The 27,179-nt window shown below is 36.5% G+C and overlaps 1 protein-coding gene across 1 annotated transcript in view; it reads right to left on the bottom strand.

The window, feature by feature from the left end:
- The window catches only part of ADAM9 (ADAM metallopeptidase domain 9), a 153,996-nt gene that overhangs the window by 99,262 nt on the left and 27,555 nt on the right, over positions 1 to 27,179 (bottom strand). The window contains exons 5-11 of the mRNA XM_047717147.1: positions 23,312 to 23,388; positions 21,655 to 21,850; positions 20,422 to 20,487; positions 18,287 to 18,358; positions 16,968 to 17,137; positions 12,184 to 12,265; positions 11,354 to 11,487 (exon numbers count right to left, since the gene is read on the bottom strand). Of these exons, the coding sequence (XP_047573103.1) occupies positions 11,354 to 11,487; positions 12,184 to 12,265; positions 16,968 to 17,137; positions 18,287 to 18,358; positions 20,422 to 20,487; positions 21,655 to 21,850; positions 23,312 to 23,388 (797 nt within the window). The remainder of the gene's footprint in view (positions 1 to 11,353; positions 11,488 to 12,183; positions 12,266 to 16,967; positions 17,138 to 18,286; positions 18,359 to 20,421; positions 20,488 to 21,654; positions 21,851 to 23,311; positions 23,389 to 27,179) is intronic.

Here is a 27,179-nt window from a genome sequence, read left to right as displayed (position 1 = left end):
AAATACAAGAAAAAAATTTCATTTTTATACAAAAAATTAGAAAATTAGTTTTTAAAAGAGAAATCACTTATAATAGCATTCAAAAATATAAAGTATAGGAATAACACTAACAAAAGAAGTTTAAATCTCTATAGAGAAATATAAGAGGAATTAAAGATCACAGACTTGAAGATTCCTTAATGAAAATATTGTTAATTCTTCACCAAACTAATCTAGAGATTTAATACAGTATCAATCAAAACCCCAATAAGACTTTTTTGTGGAACTGGACAATTCTCAAATTTATATGAGAAAGCCACAAATAGCCAAGACACTCAAACAACTAAGTCAAAGTAGGACAACTTGCTTTATACAACCAATTATAAAGCTGTAAAAATTAGGAAACTACAGTAGTGATGCAAATATAGAATAATAAACAAATGAAATAGAAGAGCCAGAAACAGACACATGTATTTGAGGACACTTGATTTATGACAAAGGTGACACTCCAAAGTAGCAATGAAAAGGATATCTTTTTAACACATGGCCCCAATTCAACAAAGAATTCATATTGGGGGGGAAAAAAAAAACAAAAAACCTGACTTCTACCTGACACAATATGAAGAAAGGCTAAAACAGATCAAGAGTCTGTAAGACAATACAGAAGAGTATCTCTGTGACATTAAAGTTATGGAACATAAATAAGATATAAAATGCAATAGTCATAAAGGAATAGACTGATATACATGACTACACTGAAATTAAAATTTTTCACTAAAAGTCACCAAAAATTTATAAAGACTTCTATTAATCAATAAAGATAGTCAACCCAATAGCAAAACTGGGGAGGGTGGGATGGAACAGTATCTTCACAAAAAACAAAACCCAAATGGCCCATAAACACGTGATTTAATCTCATTAGTAATCAAGGAAATGCAAAGGAAAAGCACAATAATATACCACGATGTGTCCAACTCATTAGCTACAGTTTAAAGTGGATAATATCAGTTGTTGGTGAGGTATCCACTTAGCACTCACTGTATCCCACAACACATCTCCTCCAGCCACCTCTGATTCCAGCAGTTATGGCGGACAACTCCCTGCAACTCCTGCCTCTAAGCTTTTTTTGAGTTGTAACTGAAAAGCACGGGGGCAGTTAAAATCCCAGGGGGCAGCCTTCAAACAAAACGAAGATGGAAGCAACAAAAATGAAAACGTAACGCAGCTACCTATATCAGGATGGACAAACAGCACAAACACAACATCAACTAAAAAAAGCTACGCTGATATGAAACATACTCGTATAATTGTATTTATTTGCTCTATTTAATCTTTTCTATGAATGGAGCTCAAAACAGGCAAAAATTAAAGTGTTTAGGAATACATACTTTTTGTGACAAAACTGTCGAGAAAAGCAAGGAAAGTACCATAAAAATCAGGATAAGGGTTAACTTCAGGGAAACTACAAAAGATTCAGAGGATCCTGGTAGTGACCTGACATGAGTGGCTACACAAACGTTCACTTTATAAAAATGTGTTCATTTGTGGGTGCCTGGGCGGCCCAGTCAGTAAAGCGGCCAATTTGGTTTCACCTCAGGTCATGATTTCAGGGTTGTGAGATGAAGCCCTGTGTCAGGCTCCATGCTCAGTGGAGAGTCTACTTCAGATTCTCTCTCTTTCTCTCTGTCCCTCTGGCTCATGCTCTCTCTCTCTCTCTCAAAGAAATAAATTTTTTTTAAATGTGTTCAGCTATACATTTGTTTAGCTAGATTTTCTGTATGTGCTTCATCTTTCATAATAAAAGTGTTTTTTAAAAAAATACATCACAAGTTCTCCCAGAGTAAGAAGGCCCTGCAAGACTTATCCTTGGTCCTTCTCTTCCTACAGTCAGGCTCAGTAGAGTCTAGTAAACCAGAAGGGTACTCAATCAGGACTGAGAAATCTTTTAGGAAAAAAAGATGAATTTGCTCAGCCTGATAGGGGTTGCTCAAGATCAGAAAGCAGACAGGGGGTTATACCTTTTACAGGAAGCAATCATTAAAAAAACAAAAAAACAAAAACAAAAAAAAAAAAAAAAACCAGAATCCAAGATAAAGACCAGAATAAGAGGTAAACTTGGAATGCAGGGCAATCTTTCTCTAAAAAACAAAATAAATAAAATAAAATAAAAAATACACAAGAAGATGGAACAAAAAATACCACCATTAATAAATGTAGATTTATCACCAGCTGTTGGAGGAAGTTAAGTTCATTTCAACTAGGAATAGACTTGAGCAGCCATCTGTCTAATGAGGTAATGTCCACCAGATCTTAAATAGTTAATCCAACACTAACTCCATTATGTCCATTCTGCCCTCTGCCCCTCTGCTCAAAGTGGAAGTGAATGCAATGTTGTCTGAGATAGTTTACTTGTTCTCAGAAGAAGCACGATGCCCTTCATTCAGTAGCGAAAGTTTCACTTATAGTCTTTTGGGGGAAGTAGAAAACCTTCCATTCTTTAAAATCTTATATTCCGAGATCTAGAAAGCAATGTTCGTTCATTAGAAGTCCTTTGCCATTACAAATGTTGCCTCAAGATATCTCTGTTTGCTACAGACTCAATTTTATCCTAATATCAACTTTTCCTTAAGTAGGCTCCACTCCCACTGTGGACCCCAAAACACGTCTTGAACTCACGACCCTGAGATAAAGAGTCAGATGCTTAAACAACGGAATCACCCAGGCACCCCATCCTAATACTCCTAAAGTGCTTCTACACTGACCCCTGTAAGCAATGACTTCCCAAAATTTCATGCCTTGCACCATCTCTCCCAGTCTCAATCTGTCCCTCTAATGTTTCATTTTGCCGTTAAGACCATGCTAAACCATGCCCCGTTTCAACCCTGCGAGCATAATACATTGCTGCTTCATATACAAAAGGTCAACAGTGAAAACAGCTCGCGGTGAACATCTGTAAGCAGTGGAATATTTATATTTATCCAACACTTACCTACCAGCTACATCTCTGTCATAGGAGATAAGTAAAGTACAGATGGGACTTTTTTTTCTTTTTGCCCTGGCTAATTTTAACTTACTACAGTAAGAAAATTACTACTACAAGCTCAATAAAATGTGCATAAACTCACATAATGACTCACTACACCATCACACAACCTCCGCAAAAGACAAGGGCAACAACAGACAAATATTCTATATATCTCTATTAGAGGGGCGCTGGGGTGGCTCAGTCAGCTGAGCATCTGCCTTTGGCTCAGGTCCTGATCTCAGGGTGCTGGGATCAAGCCCCATGTTGGGCTCCCTGCTCAGCGGGGAGTCTGTTTCTCCCTTTCTCTCCCACTGCCCCTCCTTCGGCTCATGTTCTCTCACTCTCTCTCTCTCTCTCAAATAAATAAAATCTTTAAAAAAACTCTTAGAATGCTAAACAAAAGCGTGAACTAATATGGCACCAGAAATAATGGGAAAATAAAGTCAATACAATCCACTCAGATCTATCTGAAATATGATCATCCGGTGAAAAGTTTTTAAAAATAAATAACTCCACAATAAAATTAACAATGTGTAATATTGCAAGCATATATTATCAGTTCTCAAGAGTAAAGTCCAGGGGAACACTGATGAATAGCAATCTCCTAAATGTTCAATGCTATTAATATCTGTAACAGACAGGTATCTACATTTATTTGAAATTAATTCTATTAAAATAATATTGCCTTATTTCCTAACTAAAAATAAATATCTGCTCAGAGCAAAACGATTAAAAAGATAAAGCCAGAAGAAAAATGAAATACACAAGTGACCCAAAAAACTACCACCAAAAATGAGAACCAGCTAAACATTTTGGCATACACCCTTCTAATCTTTCTTCACATGTTCATATTTTTATTTATTTATTTTTTAAAAATATTTTACTTATCTATTTGACAGAGAGGGTCACAGCAGGGGGAGTGGGAGAGGGAGAACAGGCTTCCTGCCAAGCAGGGAGCCTAATGGCAGGGCTCATCCCAGGACCCTGGGATTATGACCTGAGCTGAAGGCAGACACTCAACAACTGAGGCACCCAGGCGCCCCAGATGTTCATAGTTTTAAAAAGGAGTAATTCACACCATGGTTTCTCACATACTCTTTTCTTTTATTTGAATAAATATATATTATATACTGTTAACCAGAATGATTTACAAACCATCTTCTGTAGTACTCTAGAGTTTCCAAGAAGATGCTCTCAGGGGCCAGGGCCAACTAATACATTAGATACAGTATGGCACAAAGCTGAAGACCCATGATAATTTCAGTGGCCCACAAATTTACTTTAAAATCAGAAGAAAAAAAGGGAAATCACAATAATGAATATTTAATAATGAATCCAGCCTGGATTATATCTGCCTTTATACAAATATGGTCATAAAATATAATTTTTCATATTTTTTAAATGGAAGAAGGGGCTTAAAAACATGACTTCTAGTACTATACTGTTATGCTAAATAGGTATCTTGTGGTCAGTATAAACAATCTATTTTTTTGGACATGTGTAAGTTGTGCGCATTTTTATTATTCAACAATGCATATACATATTGTTTGCTCACTCTCTGATTATTCCCCTAGAACAAATTTCTAAAAATAAAATTGCTGGCTTAAAAACGTATCCTGTAAGGTTTTAAACACAAACAACCAATCTGTTCCACAGAAAACCTGTACTAATTCTCATCATACCAGAAGTATATGAGAGTGGCCTGGTGACTTACATACCCTGGTTTCATAGGTTAAAAACATGCTGTTTTATTGTATTGATTTATATTTCCTTGTTTAGTGATATGAAGAAAAGTTTTACAAATTTACTAATCTTTTATATTTATTTCTTGTATTATGAGCTACCTGAACATATTCTTTGCTCATCTATAAATTTATGATATTATTATTCAAAAAAAAAGGCAAAAACAAAAAACTTTATCTCAAATGTTTCAAATAGTATTCTTCGCTATTTGACCTTTCACTGTTTGAACTGTTTTTTATATACACAACTCTTCAAATCTATAGACTGCTTTGCACTTTACAGTTTTGGGGTTGTGGGGGCAGTGGAAAGACTCATGTTTCGAAAAACCTTTCTCCATCCAAGATTATATCTATTAAGTCATATTTTCTTCTATTTCATTATATATTTGGAATTTATTTTAAAGTATGATATATGGTAATTTCTTTTCAAATTCTTAACAAATTATCTCAGCCTCATTTACTGAAAAACCCTACCTTAAAAAAAAAGTCACTTTTATTATTTCTGAGGTTTCTACCATAAGACTGTTAATATGTTTCTTATGCATTTAAGTTAGTATTATACAGTTCCCAAACATAATAGTTCATACCGAGAGCCTTCTTTAAGGGTCTTCTCTTTCAGTATTTTCTTCACTACTATTGCAAAATTACTCTTCCAAATTGACTTTAAACTTATTTTTGTCAAGTTCTACAACGAATAAAATATATACATATCTGGAACTTGATTAGACTTATATTAAATTTATGAGTTAATTTGGTAAAGACAGATATATTTCCAATATTTAGTCTCTCCATAAAAGAACACTGCCTTTATTCAAATTACATATTCTGATTTTCAATAAACTTCTCTGTGTTCTTTAAACAAGTGCTGCATATTTCCTATTAAGTTGATCCCAAGGTACTCAGAATTTTTGGCAAATATAGTTTTTTTCTCACATTTTTTCAAAATAGTTAAAACTGGACTATTGAAAATCTACTTATTTTATAACTGTATTTCTAACACTAGTTGATTCCCTTGCTTTTCAAAAGTAGACAATCATAGTAACATCATTTCCCCCTCTTTTCAAATATTTACTCCTAAATCTTTTTCTTATTCATTGCACTAGCTAGAAAATCCAAGCCAAAATAAACTAATAGTACTGATAGTATCGTGTATGCCCAATATTTTATGGTTTCCTCTCCAATCTTATACCCATCATTCTCCACCGTGTTCTTCGCATAGAAGGCTGACCTATACAGACCACACCTTTCATGCAGACGTGCAAGAAACATGGCCAATAAGAGACACTGGCAAAGATAAGAAGTTGGTAGGAGAATAACTGATTATTCCTCTGGGTCCCACTGTAACAGGTCACCTGATGATGGCAGTTTCCCTCTACTTCAACTTTTAAATGGTCAGTCTCTCTCACAGCCATAGCTATTTCTCTCCACAATGCCATAACAGTCTTTATTACATCTTCTACATCCCCACTGGGTTACATACTTAAGCCAGTCCCCAAAACTTCTTGCCTATTCTCATGGGGAAAATGGTAGATCTATATTCAAGATCATCTTGTATTCATGTTGAAGTTTTAATACGCAGTAAGTTTTAAATGTAATAGTCATGATACCATTTTATTCAAAATATTTCATAATTACTTTGGCCTTTAGGTCTCTGATAGAAGATTTACTTAGGAGAATGTTTTTAAACCTTAACTCATTTAGGGTTTTTGTTATTAGTATCTAGTTTTACCACATTGTGGCCAAAGAATGAGACCTGTTCTGTTTCTGCTTCTTTTCTAAATTATTTAAGTCTTTTGGCAAAATATAGGGTCAATTTTTATGGAGATTCCGGAATACCTGAAATGAAGATATATCTTCTGTTTGTACACAGAGTTACATTATTATCTATTAAATCAACCATACTAGGGGCGCCTGGGTGGCTCAGTTAGTTAAGCGTCTGCCTTCGGCTCAGGTCATGATCTCAGGGTCATGGGATCGAGCCCCACAACGGGCTCTCTGCTCAGCAAGGAGCCTGCTTTCCTCTCTCTCTCTCTCTGCCTGCTGCTCTGCCTACTTGTGATCTCTCTCTCTCAGTCAAATAAATAAATAAAATCTTTAAAAAAAAATAAACAAATGAACCACACTGATATTTATTTAAATCTCTATAATCTTATGTGCTTTGTTTATATAATCTGGTAATGATTAAGATGTTTTAAAATTTCCTCTTAGATATGTGTTCATCTTCCCTTGACATGCTTTTTACATTACATATTTTAATAACATAATATCAATAATAATGATAAATGTTTATTAATGATCATACATCTTACAAATGAAAAGTGATCATTTTTGCCTTATTTGGAGTCTCTTTGTCTCAGGTATGTTTCCTAGATGAAACATTTATTTAGAGTGGTGTGAGACCTAGACTGAGAAGCATTCCATATATATTTGTCAAACTGTTTAATTTGGCCTTAAATTATTATATCTTATACTTTGCATTTTATAACACCTTAACAAATGTTCTTTTGTGCTTTGTAATTCTATGTTGCATAATTTCTCTAAAAAATTTTTTGTCCTGGGGAGGCTGCCTGGCTCACTCAGTAGAGCATGTGACACTTAATCTAAGGGTAATGAGTTCAAGCCCCAAGTTGGGTGTGGAGCCTATTAAAAAAAAAAAAAAATGCCCTTGTGAATTAGAAATGGCATCCTGTTTTCAATTCTACCTTGAGGTCATTATTTTGACAATTTAAAATGCAGTTAGACATCTATTTCTCCAGTTTTCTATGATTTTATACCTCCCCCACTCTGTTGTTTTATTTTTTTTAATATTATATATTTTCTTTCATGTTTCATTTGTTCTCATTTCCCCTCCACCAAATCCAATGGCCCAAAAACCATACTTTCCACTGTGTTCTCAACATCTATTCCATCTTTCTAACTTTTAATCTCTGTCCTTTCCCCCTGTAATCTGGGAAAGTTTATCCAGACTGACTTGCAGATCTTTTTTGAACAGGCATTAAAAAGAGTTATCCAACCAGGGCCAAAATGAGTTCCCATGCTAGGACTGAGATAAATTTAGACCTCCTGGCCCCACTGCTCAAGAGGGAATCCCAAACACTTCACACACACACCCCTCCCATTCCATTTCCTAACACACGAAGCTGCATCAAGACTCCCTCCCTGCCTTGAGTCTCCCGGGACAAATCTCCTTCTGTCCTATAACCCTGTTTACATTTATCACCGTAAGAAGCTGTAGCTCTCCATGTAGGCCCTTATCTCCCTCCTGTTCCCTTACTAGGCACCTAGAATTCACAGTCCAGCATCAGCAAAACCTCTTGATATCCTCAACCTCTTCTCTGAAAGTAACTTTCACTGTCAAGCTCTACTTGAAATTCTGTTACTCCCGGATTTCACAACTTCCACTAGAACCTTCTCAAGGAGCAGCAGCTTTTTCCCTCATACAATATATATATCAATAATAATGATATAGCCCTCATACAACTAGAGATAGAGTCAGTGTTCTACCACCAGATTGCTGCTTCTAGGCCATTCTTTCTCTATCCTTCCTAAAACCTTCCAGCTCTGAATCTCATAAAATTAAACTACCCACTATTTAATTACTCACATAACAACCTGAGATGCTCCTTCTTATGTCCTTCCCACCAACACTGTCACTCTAACACTATTCTTGTCTTAATTTTTGCTGATTTCAATATACAGGTAAATAACCCTACTAATCCCTTGCTCTTTCCATAGCCTGAACTCCTCTCCTCCAATGATCTAATCCTCTGCCATTCAACCACTCATTGCCATGCTTTTAATGGACATTTTAACATTACTATAGTTTATAATCTCAACTTTACCCATCTTACTCTCCCCAGGTACATCTTTATACTCCAATATAACTTTAATCCCACTGGGACATTCAGTGTTTTCCCTTTTCACTTCCTTTATCCCCTTGATAGCCTCCCTTTCCTAGGCCTTATCCAGCTTCAATGTCATGGTCCATCATGATAATTACTCCTTTGCAAGCAGATCTGACTTCTTTGCACCCTTCTTACTTCATTGTGTTTGGCCTAAATAAAACCCGGTTAACATCAGCTCTCGTATGCTACCTATGCCATTGAATGCGGCTGCACAAAAACACACAACCACAAACTAATCTCACTTAAAATTCATGACTGTGAATCTCAAGTGGCCCTTTAGAATGGCCCAGGAAACACACTCTACTCCATTTACCCTCCCATTCTACCACCCAACTATTTCATACCCTCTCTTATCTCCTAAAATCCCCAACAGCTTCCCCCCACCAACCTTTCAGCTGATGAACACACTTTCTACTTCACTGGCAAAACGGAACCACAGACTCCCCACCACTACATCTATCCATCTACCAGCAGCTACCTCCATTTATTCTTATTACTACAGATACCCTGAGCTCCATTTGAAAAAGCCCCTCCACTTGTGCCCCAGATCTCATGTCCTCTCACCCACTCAAGGTCGCCTATAGCAATGTTCCCCTCTTTATTCTAGATCACCAATTTTACCACCTACTAAATTATTCCTCTTAGCATACCTGCTGTAATTTCTTCCATCTTGAAAAAAGTCTACCCTAACCATACATCTTCCTTCATACCTGGCTCTTTCCGCAGATAGCCACACAGCTTCCTACTCATCTCCTTTAAATATTTCGTCTATTATCACCTCAAAGGAGCTTACCTTGACAGTACTAATTTTAAAACCGCAACCTGACCTCTACCATCACCACCACCACTTCTGGCCCTCCCAATCTTCCAATACTTTAAAATGTAAACTCCATTAAGGGCACATCTTTATCTAATTCACTGAAATACTGCAAGTGCCTAAAACAAAGTCTAGCACCAAGTCAGCATTCAATAATACTCAATAAGGGGCACCTAGGTGGCGCAGTTGGTTAAGTATCTGACTCTTGGTTTCAGCTCAGGTCAGGATCTCAAGAGTCTTGAAATCAGTGCCCTGAGTCAGGTTCTGGGCTCCGCCCAGAGTCTGCTTAAGTTTCTCTCACCATCTCCCTCTGCCCCTGCCCCCAAATTGCTCACACATATGCGCTCGCTCTCCCTCAAATACATTAAAAAAATTTTTTTAAATAAGATTTTAAAAATTAATAAATAAATACTTGATAAGTGAATGAATAAAGTACGGGTCCATTCTTCATTGCTTCTTACACCACTTCAGATTCCACTGTAGCACTATTTCAGGACACTCCTTTCCTAACTCTGCATGCCACCACTTTCATCTTAGTCTCCTGTCTTATCACGGTTGATTATTCATTTCTTGTTCCCTGAATTCATGTCTCTCTCAACTACACTCCCAGCCAAAGCAAATACTAAATGTACTTCCCTCCCCTGCAGGAAATCTTTTACAAACATATGACTTTTCTTGTGAATATAATTAGTTTTTTCATTAAGTATAGTTATTTTCATGAACACTGTTCTAATTCTTCCACAGCAATTTTTCAGCCTAGTATTTGCTCAAAAACAGGTAAATCCTGCAGCAAATTCTGCTTGAGAGCTTTCCTTTACACCACGATTTAATTAGAACTGTACTTTCAGATCTGAAGATAAAGAGCTGGCTAAGGGCAGTTTTTATTATTCTTTCCGTGCCCCAGAAACTTGAGGGAGGTAGGAAAGGAAATGAATACTTGGGGCTGCAGATATTCCCCACATGAAATCTTCATCTGTGCTTGGAAAAGATGAACATCTTCCACATCTAATTTTTTTCTCTAGCTCAGCTTCTACTCACATATGCATTGTGTATGTCTAGCTCTCTACTTAACACTACCACCTACTAAATTAGGAAAGAACCGTGTTCCCTTACGATAAATTTGCACCATAAAGAAGCCCAACAACTCAAAGGTGGTGTTCACCTGTAGACCCTCCTTGTAATTCCTTTTGAACCCTGGCAAAGGAAGGGGTTCTAAGATCACAGGCTCTGGACCCAGACTTCTTGACTTCAAATCCCAGCTACACCATTTACTTTGATGTGTAACCTCACTTTCTTTATCCTTAACTGGAGATACCCACATCTCATTAGGTTGCTGAGCATTAAAGATTAATGCAAGTGCTTAGAACAGTGCCTATTACAAAATAACATTCACTAAATGTTAACTCTTTTTTCTCCTCCCCTTTGTCTTGCCTCTCACCTTTATTTATAAAAGTAGAGATGTTAGTAGGACTATGTCAAGATTTCTTCCATTTACAATTACAATGAAGCACTTTTCTCAAGAAGTGATTTATGAATAAACGCCTCCTATAGTCTTTCAATCTAATCTAACCTACACTACATCTAACAAAACTCTTTCCTAATTCCTAATTCAGATGTAAATTTTTCCATGTTCTTATAGTTCTGGTGTGTCAATTTACACAAGAGTGTAGCTACATACCTGTGCCTACACAAATGTTTCCGTCTTAAAGGTCTCTGGAATCATTTACTTAATTAAAAAACAGACTTCTCATTGGTGTATCATGTGATTAATTTCGGAAGAGCCAGGAATAATTTTTCAACATAGACATGAGAACATCACAGAGTTTAAGAAACACCAATCTATGTCATGTTAAGAAGAAGAAGAAGAAATAAGTCAGTTACTCACGATGCTCCTGAATTCATGATGCAGCTCTTTGCACCACAAAAACAATCTCTGCCATCATCATGATTCATTCCAAGGTTATGACCCAACTCATGAGCAACAATGGATGCAAACGTCTCCACTGTGATTTGCCCAAACTGCCCAAACACAGGAAAGTATTAATTAGGTTTCTGAACAAAAAGGATATGCTTATTATTTTTTCCACAAAAGGAAATTAATCACTACAATGGTGACCGTCTTTACGATAAATCAAGCATCCAACACCAGTCTTCACACATTTCACTAAGAAACTGATACGACATGAACATAGAGCCTTGAAGCAACAGACCAATTACGTTAGCACTAATAAGTTATTTGCAATGATTCATGGGAAAACAGATTCATGGTTCTAATTTAATTTTCTTAAAGGGGGTTTCAACTTCCTTGTCCATAAAACGTGAGGAGTTAATGAACACATCATATTAGAAAACTAATCCAGGGACGCCTGGGTGGCTCAGTTGGTTAAGCAGCTGCCTTCGGCTCAGGTAATGATCCCAGCGTCCTGGGATCGAGTCCCACATCGGGCTCCTTGCTTGGCAGCGAGCCTGCTTCTCCCTCTGCCTCTGCCTGCCACTCTGTCTGCCTGTGCTCACTCTCGCTTCTCTCTCTATGACAAATAAATAAATAAAAACTTTAAAAAAAAAAAAAACTAATCCAATCTCTAAAGAAAAAACACATCTATCACTTCTATCCAAAATATCGTTTTAAGGACTAGAGGAGGAAATATGCGGTCAAATGCTTGACACTGTCCTAACGCAAACATCCAAAGTTAAATTTCAAGAACAAAAACGTACCACATTAATCCCGCCTGCATGGCTCCTTGAACATACTGTTCCCACAAATGCCATTCCTGCAGTCCCACCAAAACCCTTCTTCCTAAATGAAAATAAAAGGTCAAAGTTAGAAAATGTACTTGGGAGGGGTGAAAGGAACACACTGATCTTACTTCACTGGGCTGGTAGAACCTACAAAAACTGGGAGAAGAATGGCAAAGATAACTGACATTTTAAATCAGAACACAATTAAGTCTTACTTCTTTTTTGTTCTCAGAGAATGAGATTATATCAGCCATTAATTAATATCATTAATTAATATTAATATTAATTGATTTCTCAAATGAAGATATGTTTTAGATGCCAAGCTTTTTTCCTACCCTCTAGACGAAAAATCATCCTAAAATGCATTATATTTCTTTATTCAAAAATTCTAATGTGGAGAGACAGTTATCACTCAATGAACACAACACACCCAGGAGGCTGCAGAGCAGGGAGCACAGGAAACTTAAGAACCATAATGGCCTCCATATGGGTCCCAGGCAATCATCACCTACACACTTGTATCTCAAGACCTATTTCTCCACCTGGAACTCCTTTGCCAGTAAATTCTCCTAGCTCATTCCCTCAGCTCCTTCAAGTCTTTACTCACAAGTCTTCTCTTTTAGCCTTCCCTCAACACACCAACCTGACTCCTCCAATACTTTTTTTCTTCGCAAGTGCTCCACTATTTATTGAATAGAAAACCATAATAATAACAACACAATGTATTTAAAATGTTCTATAAACCTTCACAAGCGCTTTACAAAAATAATCTCATTTCATCCTGAAATCCTACTAGATAAAAATTGCTGGGCCCACTGAACAGATTAAGAAACTGAGACTCTTGGGGCGCCTGGGTGGCTCAGTGGGTTAAGCCGCTGCCTTCGGCTCAGGTCATGATCCCAGGTCCTGGGTTCGAGCCCCACATCGGGCTTTCTGCTCAGAAGGGAGCCTGCTTCCTCCTCTCTCTCTGCCTGCCTCTCTGCCTACTTGTGATTTCTCTCTGTCAAACAAATAAATAAAATCTAAAAAAAAAAAAAAAAAGAAACTGAGACTCTGGGAAGTTATATCTTCAGCTGTTAGGTCACCAAGCTGTGGTCTGACATAATGCTATCTGATTCCACATTTACTATCCTCAATAACTATACCATCCTGGCCCTTTCTCCCCTGTAGCCAGGTAAGCACATTCTAATCAGGGAGAAATGCAAGTAAAGAAATCTGTCTTCATGTCATGTGGAGCTGAGCCTACAGTACAAAAAACTGTGGCTACTAAGATTCTTCAGACATTTCCTGAGTCAGAATATGAGCTTCACTGGTTGTAACCTTAAACTCCCTGGGAGACATGCAGCTACAGGCAAATGAGGTACTTATTCCTTCACATGATGATAGAAAATTAGAACCCAAGACACTGTGTTGTGTATCTAGTTCCATTATCACAAACATAGATGACAGAGGCCACACGACATGCCCAAATTCAAGATGTTTCATTCTGTACCAGTCTCCACTAGCATGCCAAGGCAGGCAGCTCCTTCAGATGAGAAAGGCAGATGCCCACCCTTGGCCTTCACTGGCTAAACCAAAGGCAAGGAGATGGAGAATTCAGCCTTAAGCATCATCTCAGGCAGTGCTTTTCAAACTATCTAGAGGGAAGAGCCAGTAATTTTTTCTTTAATTTCCAATTCATCATAGACCAATACGTCTTCATTTTCCCATTTTTTTAATTGAAATCATTGATATATTAATTTCAGGTGTATAATACAGTAATTGGAAAATTATATACATTATGAAATGCTTACCACCATAATATAGTTACACTCTTCCTATACTTTTACTTCTACCCTCCCTGCTCTATTTTTCCTCCTTATCACTTATTAGTATTTAATATATTATACACATTTATTTATCTCATTTATGGCTAATCTCCTCTACCACAATATGGACTCCGTAATGGCAAGAATTTTCATCTGGACAAACACAGTTCAACTGTATGAGTTCCCTTACAGAAAATTCTAGAAAATGGAAATTAACCCACATTAACAGAAAAAAGATTAATGGTTGCTTGGGGAAGGAATTTTTTTGGTTTTTTTTTGGAGGGGAGAGGAGATTGGATTACAATGGGGCCTGGAGGGAATGGACATGTTTGTTATCTTGATCATAGTGATAATTTCATGGCTATATGTCAAAACACACCTCAATGTACACTTTAAATATGTGCAGCTTAATCTTCATCTGTTAAACCTCAATAAACCTGCTTAAAAGTTTAAAACATTTTAAAAATACAGAATTTTTGTCTTCTTTATTCATTGCTTATCGCCAGGACCTAGGGTATACACCTAATAAATATTTTTTAAATGAATGAGTAAATCTTTCCCTGAGGTATCTGACCAACAAAGAGAAGAGGACCAGAGATACTGCCATAAGGGGACTGCTAAGGAACCACCTACGCCAGATCACCCTCTACTTAATACCAGAGTCTCCAGGCCCTACACATGTACTCAATGCTTCCAAAAGGCTCTTTAGCACCCCATTCTTAACCAAAAACACAGCCAGGGATCATTAGACAGACATTTGGGAAATGCCTCCACATGACAGATGGATACCAGACAGAAAAGAGAAGACAGCTTGGTATAGGTTTGGTTGGGCAAGGCATGAGAAATGTGCTAGACCCTTTGCTCTTCTTTGCTCTCGCCTTTATTGGTCCTGCAGAAGAATCACAGATCTTTATCGCACTTTCTCAAGCACGTGATGTGTGACGCGTGACAAGGGGGTCTTGCTGGAACTAGAAAGATCTGTTTATGGGAAAGATACGATATGCTAATCTGCGTGCTCTAAGAGTTCTGCTAAACATAGCCTAGGGGACAATGCATACATCTCTCCGATCACAGGGCGGCTGTTTGGGCTAAGAAAGCTTGGGGGAACTCCCCACATGGCATTCCTATGGCAGAGTGGTCACGCAGGCCTCCTGGTCATGCATGCCTCAGCATCCCAAAGGCCTGGGCCCTCCTCCGAAATCTTCCCTGCCCCCAGCGGTCTCCGTGTTACATTTTATCAAGCCAGGTAATGTGGATGGTTTCATGCTCTGCATTAGTAACTCAAACACAAGGGAAATTTTTCCTCAGAAAAAAATTGTGAGTTTTAGGTACCATCAACACTGAGGGAGGCAAAAATATATAAATTAGAACACTTTTCTGCAAAAAGCTTGCCTAACAAGTCAGAAGACTTTTTCAGGGGGCAGGACATGGGGGAGGGGGGTGGATAAAGAGTAACAATAACTCAACTGCTTTGCCAGGCAGAGGAGGCTGTCGCAGGCTAAGGCCTTCAAAACTTCATCCCTCAAACCGAAAACTTTTAAGCATGAAATATTTTAGATGGTTTTAAATGAGGATTTTGCTGTAAGTTTTGGACTGTATTGGTATCAAGTGATTTATGTAAGTTTAGGTTTTATTATGGTACCATGGAAATGCTACGTAAAAGAAAAAAAATTTTAAAACATCTATCAGTAAAATCCCAAAGAGAGTAAAAGAATTATTATATCCATAAAATGAGAACTTGATTATATAAAAATATTAAAGGGGACAAAAAGATCTATGGAATATTAAAAATAAGATGACAGAAATAAAAAACTCAACAGAAAGCTTAAAAGAGAAATTTAAGGAAATATCCCAGAAGGCAGAACAAAAAGACAAAAAGAAAGGAGATGGAAGATAATAAAATTAGAGGACAAACACAAGAAACTCAAAGGCTAACCAAATAAAAGGAACCCCAGAAGGAATGACAAACAAAAATAAAGAAAATCAAATCGTCTACAAAATAATAAGAAAAAAATTCCTAAAACCACAGGACATCAGTTTCAAGACTGAAGTTCCCACTAAGAACACAACACAATAAATGATAAAAGACCTACACTGAAGCATTATCATCAGGACAATTCAGAAACCTGGGAACCAAAAGATCCTACAAGTTTCCAGAGAAGGAAGAAAACAAACCCACAAAGGACCAGGAATCAGAAATGGTTAAGGCTTCTCAGCAATAATACTGGAAGTCAAAAGACAACAGAGCCATACCTTCAAAATTCTGAAGGAAAAAGACTTCATGCCTCAAATTTAACACAAAGCCAAATAACCAAAAATGTTACAAAACAAAACCCTGAAAAAACTGAGTTAGTTAGGCCCTAGGATAATCAGAGGTTACACAGGTGTAACTTTTAAATTCTATTCTGAGACTATGAAGCACAATTTCTGATTTGCAAGAGGTCAAAATTTTTTCTTTCCATATATTCTTTCACAAGACGAAGGTAGAAAACATTCCATAACAAGGTTGAGGGAGTAAAATCCAGGAAAGAGGAAGGACATGGAATAAAGGTGACAGGGGATCCAACACAGAAGGGAAGACTCATTATTATACTGTAACTTGTCACGGGGAATATCACACAAAGCCCTCCTTATTCAGACGAATGCTCAAAAACCTTAAGAAAACATGATTCTTGGGACGCCTGGGTGGCTCAGTTGGTTGGACGACTGCCTTCGGCTCAGGGCATGATCCTGGGAGTCCCGGGATCGAGTCCCGCATCGGGCTCCCAGCTCCATGGGGAGTCTGCTTCTCTCTCTGACCTTCTCCTTGCTCATGCTCTCTCTCACTGCCTCTCTCTCAAATAAATAAAATCTTTAAAAAAAAAAAAAAAAAAAAAAAGAAAACATGATTCTAATAAAAAAAAAAAAGTTATTGACCATTACATTAACAGCACTTTTTTTTAAATCTCTTACAAAACGAGCTGTGCACTGTCATGTCTCCGACGTGTTATGAGAAACTTTTCCCGCCACTGTACAAAGTTTCCCAACACATCACCAGCACCTCCAATTATGTTGATCAGGTTTCCATTTGTCCAAATCTCTAGTCCAACTAGTACAATTCGAATATTCAACATAATATACATCTAGGAAGAAAACAGAAATAAAAGTATGTAAAATATATTAAAGAATCTTAGAGTATCTTTTAACTTATAATGAACACAACTACTTAAAACAAAAGCAGGACTCCTCCCCTCCAAAAAATACACTTCTTTCAATATAATGAGACTCTAACTTTTTAAGGGTCTCAGTGTCTTCATCCACAAAATGAAAGTAATAGAAGTTCAAAATTGTTTTTACCTTCCATTCCAAAATCTGAAAAACTGAAAATTTATTGCTCTAAACTAATGCAAATCTATTTATGGTCCATATGTATCTCACTTAATATAAATATTCATACATTTCACTACAGGAATATCAGTGAGTTTGATTACAAAGAGCTACCAGAGATCCTGTTAGAGGTGTTATGCAATACATAGCGAACCATATTATCTTTCTAAACTTTTACCTAAAATCCTAATTATACAAACCCCAAAGGTTTCAGATAGTGCACTATGGAATGCATTTTTATTTCATAGAGATACTGGGAGGAATAAATGAAAATAAATGTAAAGCACTTGGCTCAGTTTCTAGCATATTATAAATGCTCAATAGAACACTACTGTCCTCATCATTATTATTATTATGCTTAATATTCACATCAAGGAAATACCTTATAGAGGAAATTATCTTATAAGAACATGCATCTAATTCTTCAATATCTCCCACTGGATAATTGAACTACAAACCCTCCAACCAAACTTCTCTCTCTCTCCCTCCCTCCCTCTTGTGCACACTCACACTCTCTCTCCATCTCTCTCTCTCTCTTACACACACACACACACACACTACACACAGAGTCCTATCATGGTTTCAGAGTAGGAGGCAGCCTTCATCAAAGTAAGATTGAGTAAAAATTCAATGGTCTTTTCATAAATGCCAAAGTTCCTTATCCTTTCTACACTGAGAATAAAATAGATGCTATTATGAAATCTCTTACTTGTCTCAAAGTCTTTCTACAATTATACATTCCCTTCAAACATAAAAAATGTTACAAAACAAACTAGAAAACAGACCCCTGAAAGAATGAGTCCCTAGGATAATCAGAACTCAAAATGAAACAATTTTTAAATTCCGTTCTGAGACTATAAAAAGACAGGCTAGAATAATCCCAGTTAATAGAAAACACAACTCACACTATCCAAGTAGTTTGCTAAACGGATCATCTCCTCTCTCACTGCAGTCTGATTTCTTCCCATCATGTCATACTGAAACACAAGAAAGGAAAATCATTTCACCAAAGTCATTTATGAAAAAAATTTCTAAAATCTGTTATAATGAAGGTAAGAATCCCAAATATTTCCTCTGCACTAAAAATGGAGGCATTTAGACATGCACCTGCCTTTCAAATTAAGAAATCTAAAGGATACATTTCAGCGAAATAAATAGGAGTAAGAAAAACAGGTTCAAGTATGAAATGAATATTAAGCAAAACATACCGAAATCTTTATTTGTTCCAAATTAGCATAATTTTAAAATAAATTCTCTTTAATGCAAAAATGTTTTCAAACAGTTTATACAAGTAGTGTTTAAAACCATCAAAATGCACAGATAAAGGGACAAAAACAATCTACAGATTTCCTGACCTTTTCATCCCTTAGGCTAAAGACATTACCAATAAACAATTTCTAAACTCTGGGCTAAATTAATAATGAGAGATTAACCAATGTTCACCAACAGACATTATATGTAGACAAAATAGATATTTAAAAGTTTAACTATATTAAGGCAAACAGTTGATATGACTGATTATTTTCTTCAAGACCCGGCTAAATCCAAATGTCTATTTTAACATTATTTTAATACAATCAACAAATAACTAATGAAAAGAAAATTTTAAAAAGAATGTATGGTTTTGCTCTAAGATAAGAGCATTAATATATCAGATCTTATTTAATATATCAGAACATATCAGATCTTTTATCAGTCAGGCATTTTATCATGATACTCCTAAACAAACAAAAAAATTAATTTATCCAATAAGGTGTTTTGTTTTTTTTTAAAGATTTTTTATTTATTTATTTGACAGAGAGATCACAAGCAGGCAGAGAGGCAGGTAGAGAGAGAGGAGGAAGCAGGCTCCCTGCTGAGCAGAGAGCCCGATGCGGGGCTCGATCCCAGGACTCCGAGATCATGACCTGAGCCGAAGGCAGCGGCTTAACCCACTGAGCCACCCAGGCGCCCCAATATCCAATAAGGTTTGATTAAAATGGAATCATTCTTATTTTGAACCATTTTCTACCAGTACGTAACATCTATCTGGAGAGAATAATAAATAAAAACATTACAAATCTCTATTTTTGACTTGTCCAAACATTCTCCAGAAACTTTTTATCCATTATCAGGTGCAAAGTTCATGCTTGGTCACACTCCCTGTGCTTTTTCCTTCTACCACTTGAAGGTAATGAACCTACAACGAACAAATCTGAATACATTTCTATCTGTAAATAAACACAGCTTGTTTATTTCCAACCTATGCACAATAAGGGATTTTTCTTAACCATAAAAATCCTCTAAACTCTGTAGCTTACAAGAAAGGAACTGCCAATATTGTTAAGTTTCTACAACTTTTTCACACAAACAACAAAGCTAAAGTAAAAGTCAGACAAACATTTCAAATAATCTGTTAAATTATATAATAGCTGTATCTAAAACTGATAACCCTGTAAATGCTGAAATACACCCATTACTTTTCTTAGCTAAGTTAAGCACAATTCTTAAATATGAATAAGGAAAATCCCTGGTGTTATCCTGGACACAGAAACTAAGAGTAAAGACTAAAATCAGCTATTCTCCTGTATTCCCTTCTGAAGCATGCCACAACCTGGAAGTTTCCGTCTCTTAAAGTGACGTATATGCAAGTTGGCTGAAATTCTAAAGAGCAAAGTAATTTCATTAGGCAACAAAGCAGTATCTGATTGTTGGTTTTTCATCACAGTCCTTTAAAGCCATCTGAAAAGGTGACCCTAACTAAAGGGCAATACAGTTTTGCTTAAGAAACTCTGCATGAGGAGATCACCCAAAACAACTGGGTTGGGAAGGGGGTAGAAAATGACCAGTAAAAAGAGTTAGAGGTACTCTCATTTACTACATTCAGCTTCTGGTGGGGTTATGAACATCAAGCATTTTTAAAGGAAAAAAGCCATTTGAGATTTAAAAATACATTTAAGAAAAATCAATACAAATATATTATATTTTATGTTTCCTTCATGGGATGCTCACTTCTCATCTGCTTTTCATGAAAAAGAAGAAAAACTGTCACCAATCCTACCCTTTCCTTGTCTACAACAATGAACAGCTCCACATATCGGGTCTGTGGCAGGACAGCTCTTCTTCTCTGTCAAAAAAACAAACATCATAAAGACAAAAAAAAAATTTATAAGACTACATGTTAAAAAAAAAAAAGAGAAAGAAAACTACATGTTTTTCATAGGTAGTGACCTTACCCTCATCTCTAATCTCTTATTTCAGGCCAGCTAAGAACGTGATAAAGTTAATTTACTTTACACAGATCAATAAAGCCAAAAACATTTTTTTCTAAAATAGTGACATCTCCTCTCTATACTAGACTGAGAAAAATTCTAGTTAACAACAATATGAGGTATTCAAATTTCCAAAGCAGAGTTACTGATTTTCTAATATCAAAACTACACATACTCACACACTCTAAAGGGAAGCCCCATTACTATGCTGAGTGAAAAAAATAAATATAAGAATTATACTATTACAAGAATACAATAATCCAGAGCAGAAGTGAGGACAAGGTTGCTGCTTCAAAACAGGACTAGTTCTGTGATTTTCAGAAATTCATATATAAAGTACAGAATTTGACAAAAATTTAAAAGTTCTCCAATGACTGAAGTTAAAAAGAACAGTCCAACAGTACAAAAGAGTGGAGGCAAGAAAGGCAATGAAAATAATGCCATAAACTCATATGAAAATATATCAGAAGAGGTGCATGTCTTCCAACACAGCAGCATCATCTCACATGCAGAAAGGCGCAGTACCCACAACTGAAGGTGACCTGTTCCTAGAAACATTTCAGTCTTTAAGAGCCCCACGTCAAGAGTAAGCAGGGAATCCTAATGCTGACTCAAAAGAGGGATGCAAGTGTTCCTGGAAGACATCTTAAATAAAGTACTAAGTCTCAATTCGTCTCTCTTTCTCCGATCTAGGGCTCAGAAATCACTATTCTTGTTGGTGTGAAAGATATATAAATAAAAAATTGTACTGCTCTCTGGAAGACAAAATAATGGACTATCACGCAGCAGTGATAAAAAGAAATAAGTTTTGTTTAAGATTTAAGCCCTGATTTCTAAAACACACAGAAGCTTGACTGCATTCGACTTGGTAGCAGGAACTGCATCTTTTTATCCCCTAGTACCTGTCAAAATGTCTGGTCCATAGACAGCAAAAACATAACAAAGATAAGTATTGGTTTAATGCATAAAGACATGATTTTTTAACACATTAGTCTGAGCTGTTAAGAAATATATTTCCTTACTCGAAGTAGCTGAGTGATGCTAGGAGGCTCTTCTTCTTCATAGTTTGTGGTTTCTGTCTCTATATCCTTGTTGGAAACCCCACATTTCAGAGGCTCTTTGTGGACATCATCCATTCGATAAAAGATGTGCTCAAAACGAGAGCTGTTTTGCAGGGGTTCAATCCCGTAACTCACATTCTCTATATGCAGCAATCCTCTAAGTGTCGTGTTACACATACACAATTTTTAAGAATGAAGAAAATAATACACAGGAAAAGGAATCAGAAAACCGAAATTCAAATCCTAGTTCTTAACATGTATAGGAAAGGGTAGCAGGGTGGAGAGAAAAATAGCATAGTTTTAGAGTCACGCAGATGTAAATTTAAAACTCAAGACCCCGGGGTGCCTGGGAGGCTCAGTGGGTTAAGGCCTCTGCCTTCGGCTCAGGCCATGATCCCAGGGTCCTGGGATCAAGCCCCACATCAGGCTCTCTGCTCTGCGGGGAGCCTGCTTCCTCCTCTCTCTCTCTCTCTGCCTGCCTCTCTGCCTACTTGTGATCTCTGTCTGTCGAATAAATAAATAAAATCTTTTTAAAAATAAATAAATAAATAAACTCAAGACCTCTACCTACTAACATAGCTCCCTAAAAAAAGTCAGTTAACCTCTCCAAGTGACTGTTGTATGTATAACAGAAAGCAACTCAGAACTGTGGCTAAAAGTATGGAGTCTGGAGCCAGAGAACCAGTGTTTGAATCCCAAATGTTTCTCCCTAGCTGTGGGGCTCTCAGCAATGACTTAACCTCTACCTTACTTTATTCTACATGGGGTTGTTCTGAAAACTAAATTATTAAGTAAGAGTGAAATACTTAAAACATGGCCTGATGCACAGTCACTGCTCTGTGTTATTACTTAAATGGAGATAATTATAGCCATCTTATACAGCTGGTTTGAGAATTAAAATATTTATTAGTTCAATCAGTCACATAACCAATGAACCAGAATAGCATCATACTGCCAGGCCTTCAATAAATGTAATTTTAATATTATTATCATTTTACTTGATATGTAGTACAATTTATCTGAACCTCAGTTTGCTCTTCATCACCTACATACAGAGATAGTGAGCCCCTTTTCACAGACATTATGATACTTAAATGAAAGAATATAGGTGAAAATTTCATATAGTGCTACAGAAACTAAAAGTATGTTTTTTCTAAATAGCAAAATTACTTAGCAGTCTCAAATCAATGAAATTTTCTCTTTAGATACTGAAACTCATCAACTGTAGTGTTTTCTTTTTTTTTTTTAAGATTTTATTTATTTATTTGACAGACAGAGACCACAAGTAGGCAGAGAGGCAGGCAGAGAGAGAGGAGGAAGCAGGCTCCCCGCTGAGCAGAGAGCCCGATTCGGGGCTCGATCCCAGGACCCTGGGATCAGGACCTGAGCTGAAGGCAGAGGCCTTAACCCACTGAGCCACCCAGGCGCCCCAACTGTAGTGTTTTCTTAAATAAACACATCAAGAATAATACCTGATACATATCTCTAAAGACCTTCCACAATACCAAAGTAAAATCTAATTTTGTTAAGTCCCTCCAAATGACTTGATTTAGAAACAGAGACAGGTAAAAGGTGAGGAAATAAAAGAAAAAAAAAAATGACACAGAAAATTCCTTACCTGAGTCCGAAACAGTCGCTAAGAGCAATGGATGAATTGTAAACTCCCTCCACATAGCCCCGATAATGACAATGATTCTAAATGATAAAAACTGTATTATCTTCAAATACTGTTACATGGCTATAATTCATCATAGAAATTACAGAGCTAACAAAATTATTTAAGGTCAATAAACTAACAATTCTTTTTATCACTGACATCTTATATCATGGCATTCTTTGGACTACTACCTCCCTATAAGCATACAAATGTTTAGGCAGAATTCCAGAGGATACTAAGTACAAACAGCTCTACTCCAATAGCCTTTAAGCTTAGCAGCAGAACAAGACAGCATTATGTCATGTTTAATATCTTAGATCACAGTCAATCCAGGAAGCAACAGCAGCCAATTGATACCTAACACAGAAGGGGACCTTGTGACAAGCTAATGATGCCAAGGAGGAAGAAAAGTGAGTATGTGGCAAGAAAGTAATATTGATCACATGATTTTCTTTTCTTCTTATATTTATATTAATCATATTATTACTAGCTTTACATTTAGCCATCTTAAAAAATAAAAAGAGGCTTTATCCTTAATTTTCAACAACAAATTGACCATTGGAAGTACAAGCATATTATCACTAATACCACATTTCTTTTACTACACGATGAGATTTTCTCCTCTTAAAACAGTCTCAAGGGGGCGCCTGGGTGGCTCAGTGGGTTAAAGCCTCTGCCTTCGGCTCAGGTCATGATCCCAGGGTCCTGGGATCAAGCCCCACATCAGGCTCTCTGCTCAGCAGGAAGCCTGCTTCCCTTCCTCTCTCTGCCTACCTGTGATCTCTGTCAGATAAATAAATAAAATCTTTAAAAAAAAAAAAAAAAAACAGTCTCAAACCACTAAAACATGGTCATGATCCCAAGGTCACGGGGAAGGGGGTTGTTGGGGAGACTAGCCCTACCACACATTAAGACATATCACAAGGCCTTAAAAATTAAAATAATATGGTACCAGTAGTGAATTAGAGAACCACCAGTGGAACAAAATCTGGGGGACCTGAAATAGCCCAAAGTACATATGGAACTTGGGCAAGGATTTTTATAATAAATGGTGCTCAGACCACTGGTTAGACATTTGGAAAAATATAAATTAGATCCATACCTCACTCACCACACATAAGAATAAAATCTAAATAAATCAAGAATCTAAACATAAAAAATAAAAACTACACAAGAACTAAAAGAAAATATGGGTGACATTCTCTTTAACCTGGGTGTAGAGAAAGGCTAACTATCACTCAAAATATATATGCAATAGAAGGGAAAAAATGATAATTTTTACTACATAAGAAATTTTTCAAACTTCTATGTGAAAAAAAAACATCAAAAAACAAAATCAGGGAGGTTGGGAGAACCTAGTGGTGGGTATTATGGAGGGCACATATTGCATGGAGCACTGGGTGTGGTGCGTAAACAATGAATTCTGGAACACTGAAAAGAAATTTTAAAAAATAAATAAAAATTTTAAAAAAACTAAATTAAACACAATACACAGATTGGGAAAAAAAATATCTGTAAGTTATATCACAGATACAAGACTAATATTCCTAACTATAAAGAACTCTTGAATATCCAAGGGGAAAGATTAAAAACTCAACAGAGGAGAGGAAGAAGTAAAACTGTCACTATTTGCAGATGACATAATATTATATATAGAAAACCCTAAAGACTCCACCAAAAAACTGTTAGAACTAATAGATGAATTCAGTAAAGTTGCAGGAAACAAAATCAATATATAGAAATCTGTTACGTTATATACACTGATAATGAAGTAGCAAAAGGAAAAATTAAGAAAACAATCCCATTTACAATTGCATCAAAAAGAGTAAAATACCTAGATATAAATTTAACCAAGGCAGAAAGATCTATACACAGAAATTGGTAAGACATTAATGAAAGAAATTGAAGAAGATACAAATAAGCAGAAAGATAATCCATGATCATAGATTAGAAGAACAAATGTTAAAATGTCTAGACTAACCAAAGCAATCTACAGATTCAATGCAATTCCTATTAAAATTCCAAGGGCATTTTTTACAGAAATGGAACAAAAACCTAAAATTTGTCTGGAACCACAAAAAACATCACATGGAATAAAGATACTTCTTTCTCTTCTTGAGAAAGAAAAAAAAGAAAGCTAGAGGCATAATGCTCCCTGATTTCAAACTACATTACAAAGCTATGGCAATCAAAACAGTATGGTGTTGGGCACCTGGGTGGCTCAGTTGGTTAAGCAACTGCCTTCGGCTCCGGTCATGATCCTAGAGTCCCAGGATCAAGTCCCACATGAGGCCCTCTGCTCATCAGGGAGCTGGCTTCTCCCTCTGTCCCTCACCCCTTTCATGCTCTCTCTCTCTCTCTCAAATAAATAAAATCTTTAAAAAAAAAAAAAAAACAGTATGGTGTTGGCATGAAAACAGACACACAGATCAACGGAACATAACAGAAAGCCCAGAAGTAAACCCACACCTATATGGTCAATTAATTTCTGACAAAGGAGCCAAGAATCTACCAGTTTCTTCAATAAACTGTATTGAAAAAATTGGACAGAAAAGAATGAAACTAGACCACTTTCTTACACCATACATAAAAATTAACACAAAATTAGATTAAAGACAGCATAGCAACTATAGTTAATAATGCTCTACTGCATATATGAAAGTTGCTAAAAAATTAATCTTAAAAGTTCTTATCAGGGACATCTGGGTGACTCAGTTGGTTAAGCCACTGCCTTCAGCTCAGGTCATGATCCCAGGGTCCTGGGATCGAGCCCCACATTGGGCTTCCCTGCTCAGTGGGGAGCCTGCTTCTCTCTCTCTGCCTCTGCCTGCCACTGTGCCAGCTTGTGCGCACTCGTTGTCTCTCTCTGATAAATAGAATCTTTTTTTTTAAATAAAAATTAAAAAGTTCTTCTCACACTCGCACAAAAAAAACCACTTTAACTATGTATAACAGATAATAAGATTTACAGTGGCAATCATTTCACAACATATACAAATATCAAATCATTATGATGTATACCTGAAACTAATGCAGTACAACATATATCGATTATACCTCAATTTAAAAAAAAACATTTCTTAGAGGAAGAACAACAAAAATAAAAAAGTGGAAAACAGGGCAAAAGACATGAATAGGCAATTCACAAAAAAACATAAAAATACCTCACATATATGAAGATTTTCAATCTCACTCATAAAAAAGTAAGAATCCATGAGTCTACACTGACACAAATAATTAAGAAAGGAAAACTTTTCCTTGCAGAAAGCACTAACACACAGAGAATCACTAATGAAATTAGGAAATCACCATTTTAACCACCATCATAATAACCATTAATTCAAACAAATACTAAATACTACCAGTAGTGGGTAAAAATTTAAGAAGTAACAGGATGTTTATATTAGCCTCAAAATGTCTAACCATAATATTCATTAAGAAGGAAAAAAATTAACTGTACAGAAGGAGAAACCTGGCAGAAAATTCCTTAACTAAATGATCAAAGTTAACATGATCAGCAACAACACTAACCACAGTACATGCTTCTTGACAGGATACACTGAGGACCACTCGGTATCACTCTGGTGATATTCCTGCCAAAAGTGCATAACCTGAATCTGATCATGAGCAAACATCAATCTCAAATTGCAGGACATTCTACAAAAGTTTGCCCATGCTTCTCAAAAATGCCAGTGCCACATGAAATACAAGGAAAGAGAAAGGATTTCCAAATTAAAGGCGACTACAGAGACATGACCACTGAACGCAACACATGAACTTGGATTTTCTCTTGCTATGCATAAAGTACATTACTGGGATGGTGGACCCA

This window comes from Lutra lutra, chromosome 2, assembly GCF_902655055.1.
Source record: "Lutra lutra chromosome 2, mLutLut1.2, whole genome shotgun sequence".
Taxonomy (NCBI): Eukaryota; Metazoa; Chordata; class Mammalia; order Carnivora; family Mustelidae; genus Lutra; species Lutra lutra.
This window is presented reverse-complemented; position numbering and strand designations above follow the sequence as displayed.